This window comes from Euwallacea fornicatus, chromosome 33 (genome assembly GCF_040115645.1).
Source record: "Euwallacea fornicatus isolate EFF26 chromosome 33, ASM4011564v1, whole genome shotgun sequence".
NCBI lineage: Eukaryota > Metazoa > Arthropoda > Insecta > Coleoptera > Curculionidae > Euwallacea > Euwallacea fornicatus.
In genome coordinates this window covers 2,657,723-2,675,482 of record NC_089573.1, presented here as the reverse complement: position 1 = coordinate 2,675,482, position 17,760 = coordinate 2,657,723, and the positions used below count along the sequence as shown (strand labels likewise).

The 17,760-nt window shown below is 34.7% G+C and overlaps 3 protein-coding genes across 6 annotated transcripts; 1 reads left to right on the top strand and 2 right to left on the bottom strand.

The window, feature by feature from the left end:
* Positions 1 to 2,609: 2,609 nt before the first annotated feature.
* On the bottom strand, positions 2,610 to 14,287 carry trx (trithorax). Its single transcript, XM_066299274.1, has 8 exons — positions 14,039 to 14,287; positions 12,611 to 13,927; positions 10,192 to 10,563; positions 9,970 to 10,140; positions 5,502 to 9,916; positions 3,237 to 3,393; positions 3,036 to 3,182; positions 2,610 to 2,980 (listed from the first exon to the last, which is right to left on the bottom strand). Exons 1-8 carry the CDS (start codon positions 14,180 to 14,182, stop codon positions 2,807 to 2,809), a joined length of 6,897 nt encoding a protein of 2,298 aa, XP_066155371.1. The 5' UTR covers positions 14,183 to 14,287; the 3' UTR covers positions 2,610 to 2,806.
* Positions 10,705 to 15,643, top strand: LOC136348466 (zinc finger protein 706-like). Of its 3 annotated transcripts, none has more exons than XM_066299302.1 (3): positions 10,705 to 10,851; positions 15,104 to 15,299; positions 15,361 to 15,643. In XM_066299302.1, exons 2-3 carry the CDS (start codon positions 15,156 to 15,158, stop codon positions 15,448 to 15,450), a joined length of 234 nt encoding a protein of 77 aa, XP_066155399.1. In that variant the 5' UTR covers positions 10,705 to 10,851; positions 15,104 to 15,155; the 3' UTR covers positions 15,451 to 15,643. The 3 variants fall into 3 exon arrangements, with proteins under 3 accessions (XP_066155399.1, XP_066155398.1, XP_066155397.1); XM_066299301.1 differs by lacking the exon at positions 10,705 to 10,851 and adding an exon at positions 14,758 to 14,983 and having other exon boundaries at positions 15,060 to 15,299; XM_066299300.1 differs by lacking the exon at positions 10,705 to 10,851 and adding an exon at positions 14,759 to 14,983.
* Positions 15,644 to 15,682: 39 nt separating this feature from the next.
* Positions 15,683 to 17,658, bottom strand: LOC136348465 (guanylate kinase-like). 2 transcript variants are annotated; one of them, XM_066299298.1, is made up of 5 exons: positions 17,557 to 17,658; positions 17,155 to 17,492; positions 16,388 to 16,707; positions 16,161 to 16,347; positions 15,683 to 16,075 (listed from the first exon to the last, which is right to left on the bottom strand). In XM_066299298.1, the coding sequence occupies exons 3-5, from the start codon at positions 16,676 to 16,678 to the stop codon at positions 15,951 to 15,953; spliced, it is 603 nt and encodes a 200-aa protein (XP_066155395.1). In that variant the 5' UTR covers positions 16,679 to 16,707; positions 17,155 to 17,492; positions 17,557 to 17,658; the 3' UTR covers positions 15,683 to 15,950. The 2 variants fall into 2 exon arrangements, with proteins under 2 accessions (XP_066155395.1, XP_066155394.1); XM_066299297.1 differs by having other exon boundaries at positions 16,945 to 17,492; positions 17,557 to 17,655.
* Between the last annotated feature and the right edge of the window lie 102 nt (positions 17,659 to 17,760).

Below are 17,760 nucleotides of genomic sequence, written 5' to 3'. Positions count from 1 at the left end.
TCATTAAATGTATATAAAGCTTCTGTCTAAACATGTATTTATCTTCTATACAAAAATAAATAATAAATATAGATTTACATTATAAAGTTCCAAAAATTCATTTTTTTTCCTTTTGCTAATACACATCGCAAACTAAAAAAGCAGGTGAAGACGAAACCAGTTAATCTAGGCACGGTTTCATTGGGCAATAAACCCTACATGCAAAAATAAAGAACGCAACTACCCAGACAAACAAAATTAACACAAACTTAAGAATATTAAACATAATTCTGAGGAATTAAGGCGAACCTTATACGAAGAACCAAAAATTAAAAAACTCGTAACAGTAAACATATTTTGAAAGAACACATCGTTCAATGGTAGGTGTGCATACTTTACTTACATATATGTCATATACACAGTCACATATCATCAATCAATTCGACCTTAATAATCCTTACTTAACGAGATCTAGTTCCAAAAATATTGACCAAAACAAGGTTACTCGCAATCAGTAAAACACCCTCTATTTTACAAAGTAGGGAGTATTGACTTATTCATAATAGGTAATACAGGGTGTATATTAACATGAGACAAAAATTCAAGAGGTTATTTCCTCGACTATTCTAAGAATATTTTGTCCTTTGACGATTTTTGAAAAGTCTCTTTGTTGCGAAAATACAAGGCGACAAAAAATTTCGACTATACCAATTTTTTATATATTTGAAATTATTAATACTATTTACTACTGCTACTATATTATTCTCTTTAAACAACATTCCGATCACAATATTCCTTTAAAAACATAAAATTATACTTTCGTTAATGTAGTTTTCTATCGTGAATCGTTATACAAATGTTGAGATAACTGACAGGTGTTCATTTACGGACTTGACGGAAATTTATTAAAATCTAGACGATTGTACATTGAACGATTTCCGCCGGTTTTCTAACAGGCCGAAATATTCCTGTTAGAAAACCTCCAAAACTTGCAAAATATTTATCAAGGTCTTCATGAAGCAGGCACATTGAACCGAAGTGGAGGGCCAGGAAGGCCAATGACCGTAAAAATGGTAGGACTGGAACATAATGTACTGAACATCATCGTGGAAGATCCAAATACTTCTACTCCAAAAATTGCAAATAAAATACTTTGAATGTAAGTAGTATAATAGGATAATTTGTTGTACTCACGTACAATGCATTTAGGCACGTGTTCCTGCCGATTTTGCCCCATATATTGCATTCTGTCAATGACTTTTGCACACATTGGTTCAAATTCCTCAACTAATGATATTGATTTTTTTAGCAATGGAACTAATTTCTTAACAAATGCAATAAAGAATTTTCACAATAACCGCACATGGATAAAAAAATTTACATGAAGTACTTGAAGATAATTTTCAACGACAATTCTTGTGAGATGCTTGGATTGGAATTGTGGGTAACGGGCTAATTGGATCGACATTTCTATCAGATAGATTGACCGACGAGGGGTATCGCACCTTTTTAGATCAAACGCTACCTAAGTTTCTGGAAGATGTACCGTTAACACCAAAAAATGCACTGAGGTTTTTGTGTAATGGTGCATCAGCGCCTGTCAGTGTGACTGCTTGTCAGTTTTTAATAATAATATACGAAGGTCGCTGGATTGATCGATATGGGCCTCATTTATAGTGTACTCGATTCCCGGATTTAAACCCCCTGAAATATTCTCAATGGACCATTTAAAGTCATTAGTTGATACTACTTGAGTAGAACACGAGAAACATTTAAGGAATTAGATAATTTCTGGACATAACTAAATAAAAAACGCCCATGGTGTATTTAAAAGAGTTCGACAGTCAGTGAAATAAAATTAGATTCTTGCAACTTAACAAGGGAGTCACTTTCAACAGATGTTAAAGATTAAGAAGCTTCAAATGTAATATTTAGCGATAAAATGTTGGTATAGTCGAAAATTCGTCTCGCTCTGCATCTTCAGAACAAGGAAGCTTTTCAAAAATTTATAAAGAATGAAGTATTCTTAGAATAGTTCAAGAAATAACCTCTTGAATTTTTGCCGTATGTTTAATAAAAATGCTGTATACGACCACTATTGATTTAGATATGCAGGTATGTACACTTATCAATGAATTATGGTGTATAGACTTTTCTTACATACAAATGTTTTTGGCTTATTACAAACCAGCCTTAAATTGAAGTAAAAGTTTTATTCACTTATTCATTAACGACCAAATTAAGAAAACCAAAAATCCCAAATAAAACACTCCTGTAAGTAGTTATCTGGGCAGATCCGGAAAGCATGTTCTAATAGAAAGAAAGCATACAAAACGCGATTTTCCGCGAAAAAACTACATAACATATCACATCAGATATTTTAGACAGTAGCCAAAAAAATGCCTAAAGCGTGACGATTAGTATCACAGGCTTTTTCGACTACCATAACGAATCGAAGAACGAACGAAGCACCTACACGGTCGATGGCACAAATGCATTTAAACTCACAGCCGAATGTACGAATTTTCAAATACTGACTTTACAAAACCTATCTATCGTTATTTTTAAGATGATTTGCTTTAAAAGAGCGTGCAGGTGCTTGAAACAGCGAAATACTCTGTACAAGAAAATACATATTTTACACACGAGACAGCTAATTTAGAGACCTCCCTTAGAGGCTGTAAGGGCATGGCAACTATCATTTTCTTACATACCTAAGGAAACAATTTACATTTAACTCAAAATATGATACTGTTTTTGGATGATCGGAACTAAAAGATTTCTGAGTCATTGCTGCAACAGTTATAACGAAATTCGAGAAAAAAACTCAATTGAGGAATTTACGGCATCGCCTTGCTCCGCAAGTACACGGTATTTTGTCTTCTTCGAAGGGGAACTTGTAGTCGTACGTGAGCTCTTCTCCGCTTAAAATACGCCTTAACGCGAAGATTATTATATGCTTATGACCCACGATTTCCACCACTTTCGAATAACAATTCGGCTGTAAGATGTGTTTCATGAAGATAAGTCTAATTTAGAAATTTTTATATACTTACATCACAGGAATGATTGATAAACCTAGCAGCATTTCCCTTCATGGTTGCGTCAACTACAAAATTGTCGTCGACCCGAAACATGTAGCAGCCAATTCCTTTTGAGTTATAGAATTTCTCCCTCTTGTCAGTAAGAATCGATCTTATAACCTGTACCAAATATGATCAGTCTTAAAAATTGTTCTCAAATCTAGATAATTTTACCTCTCCGGCATACTCAATAACCATTTCGCCAGGCTCAATATCTCTCAAACAAAACAGTCCTTTACCGTGAATTCTTGATCTATAGACTCCAACGGAATACTTAGAGGTTAGTTTTAAATTCTTGAACTTCATGGCCATTGGGAAACTGTTCACTCTCCTAAAGTCACAAAAGAGGTTGATTACTTTAAAACAAAGCCAAACATGTACTTTTAAATTGATCATATTGTTCACTATATGGTTGAACCCGATCTTGAGACTTATTTCTTCATTTTATTTCGATTTACTATTTATGTCCTAAGTACAATATTTAGTTAATCTTTAAATATATGCAAATATTCTATATCTTCATTTCTTAAATAAAGATTATTGTTATTATTATCGGGATAGAGTAGATGATTCAGAGCTTAATGTTTTAGATGATAACTTTCCTCTAGAGAAGAAATAAAGTCACGTTCATTGGTCTCCGAGGATGGACAATTGGAAGCTAATTAATAATGGAAAAATATATATCTGCCGCTGAAGCAAGTAATTATTATTATGTGGAGATGGATGATCTTTGTTATGAAACTATGCTCTCATGGACTTTATTGCTTTGGCGTGGAATTCATGTAAGCCGATGAAACCTCGAGTCTCTTTGGGATAATTGACATGGACGGTTTCTCAAAACTTCTGGACTCTATTGTTTCGTGAATGATGGGCGTGTATAAGTAGGAACAACTTAGGAAAGTTTAACATCATTATTAATTTACTAGCTTTCAAACCACGTAAAAAGTATATACAGTGTGGCCTATTTAAGATGGGAATATCCCTATCACATTTGCATTTATAACTCGATTTCAAAGAACAAAGAATGATACAAAATAGAATAAAAGATAAAATATGAAAAGTCCTACTTACGATGTAAAAATTGATTTCTAACTCACCCGACCAAGTAGTACAATCGGAAAAATGGATTCGAGTGTTTTTTGAAAAAAAATAAGCACACCACTGAATTCAGCATTCTTTAAAATGAGTATTTAACAAATTTTATCAAAAAATTATAATTATTAACCATTTCAGAGCAGTTTATTTTATAGTTGCAAACAATATTATTTTATTAAGATTGCCATAAAAACAAATGAAAATAAAATAAATAAACTAAGTCTTGGAAGCTTCCATTAGCCCACCCTTTCATTCAATATATTTATTGTATCTTTATAGAACGTTTCTTCGGACATTTTTCAATTGTTGTAGTTATTTCCTCACAAACGTTGCGTATGAGGATTCAAAGATCTTCGATGTCGTGAGGACGCGATTTATAATCTTTATCTTCGATTATGTCCCATAGAAAGAGATCTAAGGATGTAAGATCGGGAGGTCAAGAAGGCCATTCGGTTAATAGATTATTACAGCTTATCCGTTTATTTCCGAAATGGAAATTTAAATATTGTCTCACACAAGCGGAATTACAAACAAAACTGCCATCTAATTGAAAATAGAGGTTTCTCAAATAAGCGAGTTGCAAATTGTTTAAAGCGTTCATCATTTTTTGCTGAAGAAATCGTAGAAAATTTTGATCATTTGGATTTCTATCCAAACCACCAATAACATTACTTTTGAGAAACAGTTTCAGTTAATTTCACGTTTGTCATTTAACCATAAAATAAACTTCTCTGAAATGGTTAATAATTGTTATTTTTTTATGAAACTTGGTACAAAACCATTTTAAAGAAGGCTGGATTCAGTAACGTGATTATTTTTTTCCAAAAAGGCACCCTAATCCTTTTATCCAATTTTAGACATAAAAGTCAAGGTATAGTAGAGAGCTTGATCGGGTGAGTTTGAAAACAATTTTCACAACGTAAATAGAACTTTTTGTTCTGTATCTTTTAAGCTTTGGTTCTTTAAAATTAAGTTATGAATGTAAAAGTTACATTGGTGTTTGTATCTTATATGGGTCACACTGTATGAATTTCTAACAAGTTCTGTTATCTCTTATATAGCACTTATATGATCTGATTTTTTAATAAAATTAAATGCAAAATATTTTCAAAACAAATAACTTTTACATAAATAAATTTGCATTAGATGCTATATACGCACACGTGATAATACTTGTCTAGACATTTATAATACATTTCCCATAACCGATCATCCTGTATAAACATCAATTTAACGTAACATGTAACAAAAACACATTTCGCGTTTTATTTCTCCTTTAGGAATATACATCAATACAATATTTCTCATAATGCCGATTCCTAAACTCAACAAAATTCCACTTACCTGGACTGTACAGCCTGTGACTCCAAAGCTTCAAATGGCTCTCTGTGCTTCGACGATAACCAACTGAAAACGTCAAATGGGTCTGTGTTCCTAGATTTATGTGGTTGACACCGTACGGCCCCGAACCCATGCGTACAGACTTCCAAATCTTGCGAATGTGGAGTAAACTTATACAGGGGCTTATACTTCACACATTTGGACGCTCCTGGCAGCTGTTCTACCAAATACTTAATATGGCTGGACTTCAAACCGGTTATTTGGACGGATTTAATGTGTTTCCCATCTGTCGGAAGAGGGGGCATATTGTGGGCGGCTCTAGCCGCTTGCACAGCTTCTAAAACTTTACTCCAACAGTCGGAGATTGAAGTAGAAGAACACTTGAAGCCTTCTTCTTTGTTTTCTACTGTGTATACTATAGAAGGGGATAATTTGAGTTCTGGTTCTTTTTTGGTGGGTTGTTTACGTTCTGGAATGTCTAGGCGCTTTTCTTCTACCAATTCCTTGGCGTTTTCCTGAATTTGGGGTTGCGGTTTCACAGGCAAAAGCGGAGGGACTACTAGTCGATTAGGGTAGTTAATTAGAGGCTCAAATTTGCAATTTTTCTCCGGAGATTTTGCATTAAAATCTGGGTCTCTATTTGATTCTTCTTCGCTCATAATAACATTCAATTGGGGCATATCTAGGGGCTTGTCTTGATTAACAGCGACTGAATTAATGAAAGACATCTCAGGTGAGGCGCTTTTTATACTTTGAAATTCACTTTCAGAACTGACGTAGTTTTGTGACATTTTTGGTGAGCAATTCGGACTTGTTTTCTGTATATTACTCTCTAGTTCCGGTAAGCTATTGTCTATGTTTAATCCAAAATTGTTATTGAACTTCCTCAAGCTATTGTCAGTTTGATGATTCAAATCTGCTTTCAGCTTTTCATTGCGATGAACTAAATCCAGTTTTGGAGAGCATGTGCGCATATGAAACGTCTCCAAAACAGGCATGTTTTTGACAAATGCACTATTTTCCTCTAACAGATCTTTTCGACTCTTTTCAAATAAATCCCTTTTGACTTTCTCAATTTCCTTTAATGGCTCATAAGTCAATAAGTTAGGTACTTTTTCCGCAGGTTCAAACTCCTTAAACGGCTTTTCTGCCATTTTGGGCTTCACAATTTTATAGTCCAATATTTCAAATTTCCTATTTTTGCTTTTTGAGCTATCAATGACTTTCAACAGATCTTTGGGAAACATCAACTTATCATCAAGTTTGATTTGAGGAGGTTTCTCCGCCTCAGGGAATATCTTAGTGGCATCTGCGATCTTCTTGGATGGTCTCACAGCGTTGGTAGGCATCGGTAAGACCCTGCTCATAGGCCGACTATGTACCGTTTTAGGGCGGGGAGGTACGACGTTCATGGGAACCCTCTGGTCAGGCACGAACGATGTATTATTCGGAAGGGTAACACAGTTTTGGGCGATTGCTTTGTGCGTCGAGGACGGTTGAGATGAGTAAATGAGCGCAGGAGTTTGAGTTGGCTGAGGCTGACAAAATTGTTGCGGCATTTCCACATGGCTAGAGGAGTTTACCAAAACAAAACTATTCGAGGTAACATCGAGCACTGGTTCCAATTTACTAGTCTGAAAAACTTGAGTTGTAGTACTGTAACTACTATTAGCCGCAAGAACTCCAGGGACTGGCGTCGGTAAAAATTGCTGGTGACTTTGCATTACAGTATTCTGCACAATAGTCTCGAATCCATAATAGATATGCGGCTGAGGTTGTTGGGCCCAACCGAAGGCACCACTGCTATCCAATACGAGTTGCTGAGGTTGCTGAACTATAACAGTAGTTGGTTGTATACTGGGAAGAATTCCTATTACATTCCCATCGGGTCGAATTTGTAGTAATTGAGGCTGTACTTGCGGAGCTAATTGCACATACTGCTGGGTCTGTCCGAATGCATCCACAAATGGCACAAACCCCTGAGTAGGAGCTGACTGAATTTGTTGTATAACCACCTGCTCTCTGCGAGATTGAGGTCGTTGTACTAGAACCTGAGGAAGGGTTTGCAAGGGTTGAGATTGCTGAAACTCAATGGATGGTTGCACTAAAGAAGTTCCTACGCACAGAGGAACGCTAATAGATATAGGGGCAGGTTCCTGAATTGTTATTGTAGGTGGTTGCATTGATACCTGTTGAGTTGGGGCGGAAACTGTTGGAGCCTCAGGCAATACATTAACTACAGATGTATGCACTTGGCTTTGATATGACTCAAAGGCTTGGATCAATACTGGCTGTGACTGAGTTTCACTTATTTGAATTGAAGTTACTTCATGAGAGGCAACCAGTGGTTCCTCACAAAGCTCATGTTCTGGCATATTTTCTGAATCGCTTTCACTAGTGCATAGTACCTCGCAAGAGTCTAAATGCCTTTTGTAACTAGCTTGTGTTCGATAGGTGCTCTGGCATTTCTCGCATGTCACTGGCTCCTCAGAAATACTCCAAGTCAGCCGATGTTCTCCAATTGGAGAACTGCATTCACTGGCACTATCATCAAACGTTCCATCAAGTTGAAGTAATGACACTGCATGTTCATCGCAAATTTTAAATTTCTTGCTAACAACCACATTTTTTGATCCTTCAGAAATATCCCAAAAATTCTGGTCTCTGGTGGGAGAACCACACTCACTAGAACTATCATCAAACATTCCATCTAATTGTAGCAATAGCATAGGTTCCTTAGATGATTTGCGTTTCTTGGGTATAGGCAGGCTACTATCCACTTTACAACTGACAGTGAGACTCAAAGGGGGCACTTTACTAGGTCGACCAATTGAAACTTCATCTTCAGATGATTTTTTTTCATTGATACTCTCACTGCTACTATTATCCAAGCTCAGCATATCATCGTAGCTAAAATTGGGAAAAATGTCCTGCACGGAAATCCCATCTAGAATGTCATGAGGCAAGTCTTCCAATATTGTGTCTGTTAGCTCTGGAGATAAAAGTTGAGTGCCATTTTTCTCTTCTTCGTCTTCTGAGTCGACTTCCTCAGTGTTTTTCTCATAAACGTGCCGCCAGTCGTTAAGCTCCTTCATGGCTTTTTCAATGCATTGTTGTTCTAAAGAATGATTTACAGTGAAGTTCCTGTCCACAGTTAATGTGGTACAGTTAGGGTTCTGAATTGATGTGGTTACTACGTAGGTCACTAACTTCCAAGGTTCTTTAGTTGACCAAAAAATCTTGCAACACACAAACCCCGAAGGTACAATAGCTTCTGATGAATCAGAGACCACCGGGTCTATCCTCCCTAAATTCTTTACACATAAAGATCCAATCATGCAAGTCACTTTTTCAGGCTCACATTGGCTTTGTTGTGACTGTTCAATAAATAAACTTCGATTTACCTCAAAGTCGTCTTCTCTTCTTAAAACACCTTCAGACTCAAGAGGAGAATGTTTCTTGCAGAAACATGCTTTTTTGGTTCTGGTGAAGTAAAATTCGGCTTTTCTTGCACACATAAAGTGGAATTTTGGATATCTACATAGATGGCACTGAATGCTGGCGCCGAATTTGTCACAAAACGCACAATGAATGCTTTGTGAGTTTGTTATGGTGGCTGTAACATTCTGCAGATGATTGTCCACTTGTTCATAAACATTTGCCGACCAATAAGCGCAATTGGCATGAACCCAAGTGTTGTTTCCACAGTACAACAATCTCGATTCTTGATTACTTAACCCATCGCCAGCTTTTTGGCAAAGCCCGCACGTTCTTGTATCATGACAATTGTTTTTTTCTAGAAGCAGATTCTTAGGGCGATGTGCCAGACGTTCTAAAGGTGGATGATAAGTTGCGTCGTTTTCACTAGTTTCATGTACCTCCCCAAACCAAGGAAACAAACTTTGAAATATATTTCTATAAATCAACATCAGCTGCTCTGAGTCGTACAACTTTAATGCATCTTGCATGTCGTTGTTAAATTTTTTCACAGAATCATATTCCCACAGCCTATGCCGAATATCTAGCAGATTATTCGCAGTCTCCAAACTGCTTGGCTCCTGTTGAAGCCTCTCACTCTCTTCAAATGAATAGATCTTCTCCACATCTTTGTTGCAATTATTGTTGCCGATATCTAAAATCTTGGTAAGCATATATTTCCGCATTAACCCTTTAACTCCAACTTTTTTCAAGATAAGTCGAGCGGACTTGTTTTTTATTAATAGCCTGAATACTCTAAGGAAACTCCTATACATTTCCGTATGAATAGATCGGCGAAAGTAACTTGAATCTCCTGACATACATTGACTACAGTTGAAATTTGAGGAAACTGGCAGAAGTTTTAAAATGTCGTATTGCTCGCTGGTAAGCTTCTCGCAGTCGGCATGAACCCATTTTTTGCACTTACAGCACTCCAACATCTGGAATAGTTAACTAATTATGATAGAAAATTTAACAAAATTACGAATAAAACCTTGGACATATTACTGCTATCTTCAAAGGAATGCTGGCATATTGGACAATGCTTTCCTATCTTTCTTTTGTCCAAACAATTGAGACATAAAGGCAAATTCCCTGGGAAACTTGACAAATTGTACGCAGTGGCGGTTCCGCAATTCATACACTTTGTACACTCCTTACAAATCTATTAAAAAAGCATTTAGTTTTTCTAAAAAACAAAATGTAGTCTACATACCAGATGAGGCCCATTAACGTCCTCTTTTGTGGTAAAGCATTCAATGTGATAGATTTTGAGACATTTTGGACAACTAATTTTGTTCCTGTCATATGCCTTACAGTCATGACAAGATGCACACCTTAAGCAAACCCAATCATTCTCAAAACTGACTGGAGATTTATACTCTTCTAAGCAAAAGGTGTGATATGGTTCACAACAAATACAGCAAATCAATAGATTGTCTTGTCCAGCACTTCCACATAGAAAACAGATGGCACTAATTGAGACCTCTTTTGAAGCCATTATAGAAAACCCTGACTTGTCACGATTCTCAAAGTTTAAGTCTTCAGAATGGTGCAAGAGAATGCCCTTTGATGGAGGTGGGGAAGTCTGTAAAACCAAAATTAAATGTCCAAGATACAGCTACTACTAGTGAGGAAAAAGGGGAAAAACATGTTTTAATTTTATTTCTTTTATTTTGTGTTCCTCAAAATGAATTAAAAATTTTTTTTTCAGATCGAGCGTTGGTTTGCCCCACTACATATCTATTTATCAAGATATATTTATTTTGTATGAATTTCAATACATAATTGGTTGTTATGAAAATATAAAAATTTTAAGGGGCAAACTAAGCTGCTAAGGAGGTTTGATGTAGAAACAAAAGGAAATATAAGAGAAGTAGGTACACTAAATAGAAATAATTTATAAAGGAATCATTGCCTGAGAATGTGAATCTCAAACAAAAAATAACCTAAATTTTATGTGTTCAAAATTTAAAAATATCAAAGTAGTTAAAGATTATCATTACCAAATAATCTTAAATAGCCTTCAAATCTCAGAGTCATGTCGGAGCTCAATTCAACTGTTGTGTATGGGCAATGTCAAATATTTAACGGTCAAAGCACTAGGCTTACAGTTCATTGTATACTAAAAACTGTTCTTTAATGATTACTTATTTTATAATGTTACAATCTTGCAACATTAGATACATGTCAACTGCTAACCTAAGCTAAAAGTTTAGTTTTTGGAAACTAAAATTGCAATACATAACATATTTCCATTTTTGTAGTATTTTACATACCTTTTAAACCCCATAGGACATGTACAGGTAATTGAAATTTTGATATTTTGCATATTGAAAACTATCACCTTTCATATAAACTAAATTTTGTCAAATCCTAATATTTTTGCAAACAAAATGTGTATATATTTTCGCTTTATCAATTATTATTATACGGAACGCTGTTTAAGAACGTAGACTAACTTTAACAAATGATTCTTTGAGCGTTTCTAAGAAAAAAATTTATATAAATATTGGTCTGGTAATATTTCGTTTTCAAAATATAGGACGTCAAACTTCTTTTATCATTACATATACAGAAATGACTTTTACATAACAAAAACATACAAGCTAATATGACGTTGGAACTTGATGGTAATTTTGAATGTAATACAAAAGAATCTTTCAAGCTAGAAATTGTCTCTTTTTGCTAAGGACATGTACTAAGGAATACCGAAAATTTAAGAAAAATTAAACAAAAAAAAATTATTAAAATTACATTTAAACAAATTATACTCAATTTTTTTTAGTAAAAAACATTTTATAACAAGCACAACCAAATTTCTAGAAAATCAGCTACCTGAATATAAAGACTTTAACAAAAAAATTTTTTTTTAAAGTTTGACACCCTGTATCTTAAAAATGAATCTTTACTGTACCTATATATAAACTTTTCATATTAAAATGACTAAAAGAACTGCCAATTAAAATTTGGCCCCACCCTTAAATAACACCCTGTATAAAATATATTGTTCAAGCAATAAAATGCATTGATTGATTGATTTGAGTGTTTTTGCATGGAACTCTTATCTTGTATCATTTTGGGAGGACATTTAACTGCCTGCTGAAGTCCTACCTAAGAGGTAGGGGTCATTATTCTTTTGAAGAATGTATGACTCAAAATTATGATTAAATTCTTATATGTTTGGAGTTATTTATCTCTTATAAGGTGTAAGTCTAATATACTTTTTTCAGTAAGTGCTATATACTCTATACATTTTAATTATTGTTTTTTGATTGTATTTTAAATTCTTATACTTTCTATTTATTTCGAATTTATTATGTTTTATCCTTGACTTCTTTGGCTTCTTGTCAAAAAGCTTAATTAAATAAATTAGGATCTTAGAACACAACTAAATTTTTTTTTAATTAATTTTAAATATATCAAGTTGTAAGACTTTGTCGAAGAAAGTCTTTACGTTGATGGATGACAGATATTGTCATGCTAGTCAGTTTCTTATAAACATTTTGATCAACATAGAAAATGAATAGAGAAATTGATAGGTTTTATCAAAGGTTCTATTAAGTAAATTTCACTGTTTGGCACTTGTTTTTTTTTTTCTTTTTTTTAATAAGCAGTAACTAATTCTAACTCACCCCTTCTTTACTTGGAATTGGAAGACTTCTAATCTTTTCTTTCTTCGGCATCATCAGAACTTTGTCTGGAAAACTTTTAGAACTACTATTTGTTGAGTTGACATCTTCATCTGTAACACTCGAGGTCTCTACTTTATTAAAGTCACTAGTTTTAACTGTATCACTACTGAATTCTATTAAATCACTGACATTAGTTTTCTTATCATTACTACTGTCACCAAAAGTGGCCTGTGGTTGGCCCAATACTATGGAGGCACTTCTACATACATGCTTGACTCTAGGACCTTTCAGATCTAGTTTCTGTCTCTTAACATCAGAACCAACGGGAGGAATACTTGGCTGAGATTTCTGTAAGGGCTTAAATCGAACAGGTCTTTGCTTCTGGACAACTTCTGTGGTTGTTAAAGGACTTTCTGCAGTCCTCTGCCATAAAATTGGGGGCACAGAGTTGCCAAATGAAAAGTCAATGCCCCTCATATTTTTTGGAAGTAACTGAGTGAGATTCTCCTTTAAATTTTGAGGCAAATGATAGGCCTTAAGACACATTTTCAGCCAACAGGCAGGGCAATGTGATCTGTAAGCACACTTAGACATTTTCCAATGCTGATTTCTTTCTATTGAACAGGTGCCTTGGCCAGTCAAACAGATTAATACATTTGTTGGGGAACCTGAGCCAATATTCTGCCGTTTTATTTGTTTAGAAATAAATTTTCTACAAGATTCGCAGCTGTATATGTTAAATTTTCGTGCTTGCTTAACAAAACGGTAGTAACGCACAACACCACAAACTCCACAAATAATTGTTCCAGGCCCATTATGTAAATTTGATGTGAATGGTCCTTGTGTGCTTACTTGGCTAGGCAGTTTTAAACGAGCCTGTCTTAAAATCACCCTGTGTCCATTTGTAAATGCTAACTTATCTTTTGTATCACATTCTGGCAAATCGCTACCTTTGTCTTCCAGCTGCTTTAAGGATCCTTTAGCCAGTCCTTTCTTTTTAATACTAAGGGTTTCATTTAAATCTATAAATCTCTTGTTAGGCTTAATGACTCTGGAGGAATGCACACTCCTGGTGGGAAGTACAAATTTTCCAGTGAAATTTGTAGTATCCTTGCGTACATGGCCTTTAGTAAGGCCATTTCTAGAAACTCTGGTATTTTTCAAGGCAGTTTTGCCCCTAATTTTAGAAATAAAATTCCTCCGATGCCCAGTTTTTCGCATAGTAGTACTGATCTTCCGGGATAGTCTTCTCCTAAGGGGCTTTGCCTTGTGTGTTTCTGATGTACTTTCACCTTCATTTTCAGAAAGATCTTCGTCCTGAAACCAAAATTTTTGAGTATAAGTGATACAACATATTAAGGTACTTAAGAAGGACACAAATTAGAAGAGCTTTAACGTAGAAAAATGTACAAAACATTCAATGTTTACCTGTTTATTCTCTTTGGAAGCTCCAATAATTGTGACCGCGGAGCTCTCGCCTTCCCGAGTGGTTTCCCCTACCGGGGGTAGCACATTCACCCGTTTCTTATGGCAGTGTTTCGAAGGCCTCCCTGGAAATTTACTTCGTCCCATTTCAGACTTATTTTCTGCTTACATTTTCTTTAAAAATTCAACATTTGTAGTAACGCTAAAGCATCACGCATTCATCAAAGAACAACAAAATCATATATCGGTTAACAACATATCTGTTTTATCGACTTCACACCACCTGTCATCTGTCTTTCAATAAATGTGAGGGTTAGTTCACCTTGACTCAAGAGATTAGTATAATAGTTTATCTTCTACTCGTTTCCACTTTAAAGTTGCAAAATATATTCTAGTATAAAAGAAATACTAAGAAAAATTTAAACAAGTGCCTAACCTTACTTGAATTACCATGTTTTTAAATGTAACATTTACGAAACTGATTTACGATATTCTATATTTCCGAAAACGGCAATGTCGCAAACATGAAAATATAATAAATGATTCAACTACATTTACCCAGCCCTGTAGAAAACAATACTTTATTTATAATCAAAAATTCGAAATAATTATCCTTCATGTTTTTATTAATTTTTTTGTAAGTGTAAGTGCCAATGGTAAGATAAAAACAAGCATAGTGGTTAACAGATATACATTGTTGCCATATGCTTCATTCATGGCTCATTAGTAGAGTATAGAATGCTGAGGGCCTGGCTAACCTCATGCTCGCATTCCTTTTCCCTTTTCATATTTTTATTGCTGTTAGACAAGAAATAGAAATTTATTAGTTCAATTTTCAAATATAAATAAGCATTAATATTCGTAACTCCAAAAACATCCAACTAAGAAAACTAAACCTAACTAGGACTTTAACACTACCATAAGGCTTCGGACGCCTTCAAAACTAAGGTACGTATATGCTTATTGATTCCTAACATATAGGTTATAATTCTACTTTTACCAACTATTCTCGTTAAAATTACAGTTATTGAAGAGGATGCAGTTTCTAGGCTATCATTACATTTGCAGGTGAATGTGTTCAAATAAAAAGAGCTAGTTGGAGTTCTATAAGTAAAGGAAAATGGCGAGAGGGCAACAAAAGGTTCAGTCCCAACAAAAAGCGGCGGAAAAGGCCGCAAAGATGAAGAAGCAACAAGGCCATAGCGCCAATGATCAGAAGAAAGCTGCCCAAAAAGCGCTTGTGCATGCCTGTGCTGTCTGTAAGGTATGTCACGCATTTGGGATAATAAGATATGTTTTATGATATGTTGTCTTAATGTTTTCAGGCTCAAATGCCAGACCCAAAAACCTACAAACAACACTTTGAAAATAAGCATCCAAAAAATGACATGCCCCCAGAGCTGAAAGATGCATGAGATAGACATTTGTTTCCTCAACCTTCTTTTCCAAATTTTTATTTTTCATTTTTGTTGAATTACAGTGATCAGATCATCTAGAGCTATTATGAAATATAGCTCAAAATTCAGTTATGACTTAATATGTGCAAATTCTCATTTATAGGTTTGTGACGTTTTCATACATTTATAAATAAAGTTGTTCTTAATATAATTTGAAATATGTTTTTGGCGTTCAAAGCAAAAATCCCCAAATGCTCAAATGTTTTATTTTGTTCTAACAATGTGGTGTAACATCAATAGATTACAATATATAGCATATGTATAAAAAATTATATAAACAATATTTAATTAAAATAATTGATAAAGCTCAACTTTAAATGAAATACTGAAGGAAAAGTTCAATTATTTCTAGACAGGTATTTTAGCATCATCGAAAAAAAATGCTAAATCTGTTTTAAATCTCCCTATAGGACACATTTTAACAATAGCTTCTTTAAAATCTGGCCTTTAAAATTTATTTATTTCCCATTAGTGTTTGCAGTCCCTATCAAAATATGGCTCAATAAGAACTCTTTTAGTTTGGAATATGCATGTTCTAAATTGTCATTGGTAATCAGCAAATCAAATATGCCAGAAGTTCGCCCTGGAAGATTAAATTGCAGATAGCATGTTTACAATTAAAATTTTGAAGAGAAAGAATTTGAGAAAATATTTAAAATGAAACCTACCATACACCAACTCATCTTTGGCTATAGCCAACCTCTGATTCAAACTCTCCTCACTCTCTGTTTTTCTGGCACGCAAGCGAATTTCCAGTTCTTCTAGGGATGGGGGCTCCACAAAGATATAAAATGGTTTGAAAGAAGTCTGTTTAATCTGCTTCACTCCTTGTACATCAATATCTAGCACACACACCTAAACCAATATTTAGACACTAATGTACCCTAACAATCACCTTTCCCTCTTTGGCAACTGCTTGTACAGCATCCCAACTAGTTCCATATAAGTTTCCACCAAAGCAGGCAGTCTCAATGAATTTGCCTTTATCAATGTCATTTTGCATGTCTTCTTTAGTGGTAAAATGATAGTGTTGGGAATGTACTTCACCAGGTCGAGGTTTTCTGGTAGTGTGACTGACACTGAAGCCAAATTTATCAGGGAACTCCTTCATCATCCTTGTTACCAAGGTGCTTTTACCAGAACCTGAAGGACCACAGAAGACTAGAGGCCTGTGGTCTGAAGTCATCCTGAGCCCTTTTCTGTGCAATTTGAATGCTGTAATTGGAACTTAGTTACTTTCAAGTATTTGACTAATTCATAAGTGTGATTTATCTTTAGCATGATAGGAAAAACTATAATTGTTACTTAATAGCCTTCTTTTAGTATCTGATTGAAATGTTTGTTTCTCTTCTAACAAAGGACTAAATTTTTAAAGCCTGTTAAGATAAGAATTGAGAAATATATTTAATCTTTGTATTTTATCTTTATTATTTAAAGGGAAATTGGACTCACCTACAGAAAAGTAATTGAATTTAATTCTTGACAGTGTAAAGTATTGTTTCTACTTTAATAAGAAATAAACTAATGAGCAATGAGCTCCCAATTTATTGGATTCAATTGACTAGAAGACTATAAGGATTCATAACTAGTTCTAAGCATGCAAACTAGCAATTAGTTTCGACCTGGTATAGTCTATAAAGGACTAATTAAGTTAAGGCTGACCCTCTGTTATGATTGCAACTATAGTTGACCAATTATCTTTCTTCTGTATTATTTAATAGCTAATAAAACTTTAATTTTACTATCAAAACTTGAAAAAAACACAATGACACAATTAATTTAACCATTCATTCTTGACTTAACATGACCATGACAATGGATAATGGCGTCAACGGCCTCTAGCTATATCTTTAGCAGAAGAGGAAGTTCTAGAGGTCTTCAGTATTAGATAGAGATGGCACTAGCATCGGTGACATTTATTGAGTGCGTCGTCACATATAGCGAAAAATACCTGAAAGGGAAACGGTTCTGAGGCCACCTGCACAAACAACAGAAAATACCTAAAAACAGAACGAAACATAATTTAAAAATCTAGTTTAAGATAGATTGTGTACACAAATTGACCTGTATAAACCTGGAAAAACAGCATATATGTAGTTTCATTAATCTGTACATCTGTCTATTTCGTTTACATACTACTAGTCTCATCCTTTGAGGGTTACCTTAAATTAAAAGTAATGTGTACGGAACGGATATATGATATAATACAAAGAGCGCGTAAAGCGAAAAACAACCTTTAACCCAAAGAAGCGTACATGTATGACATGC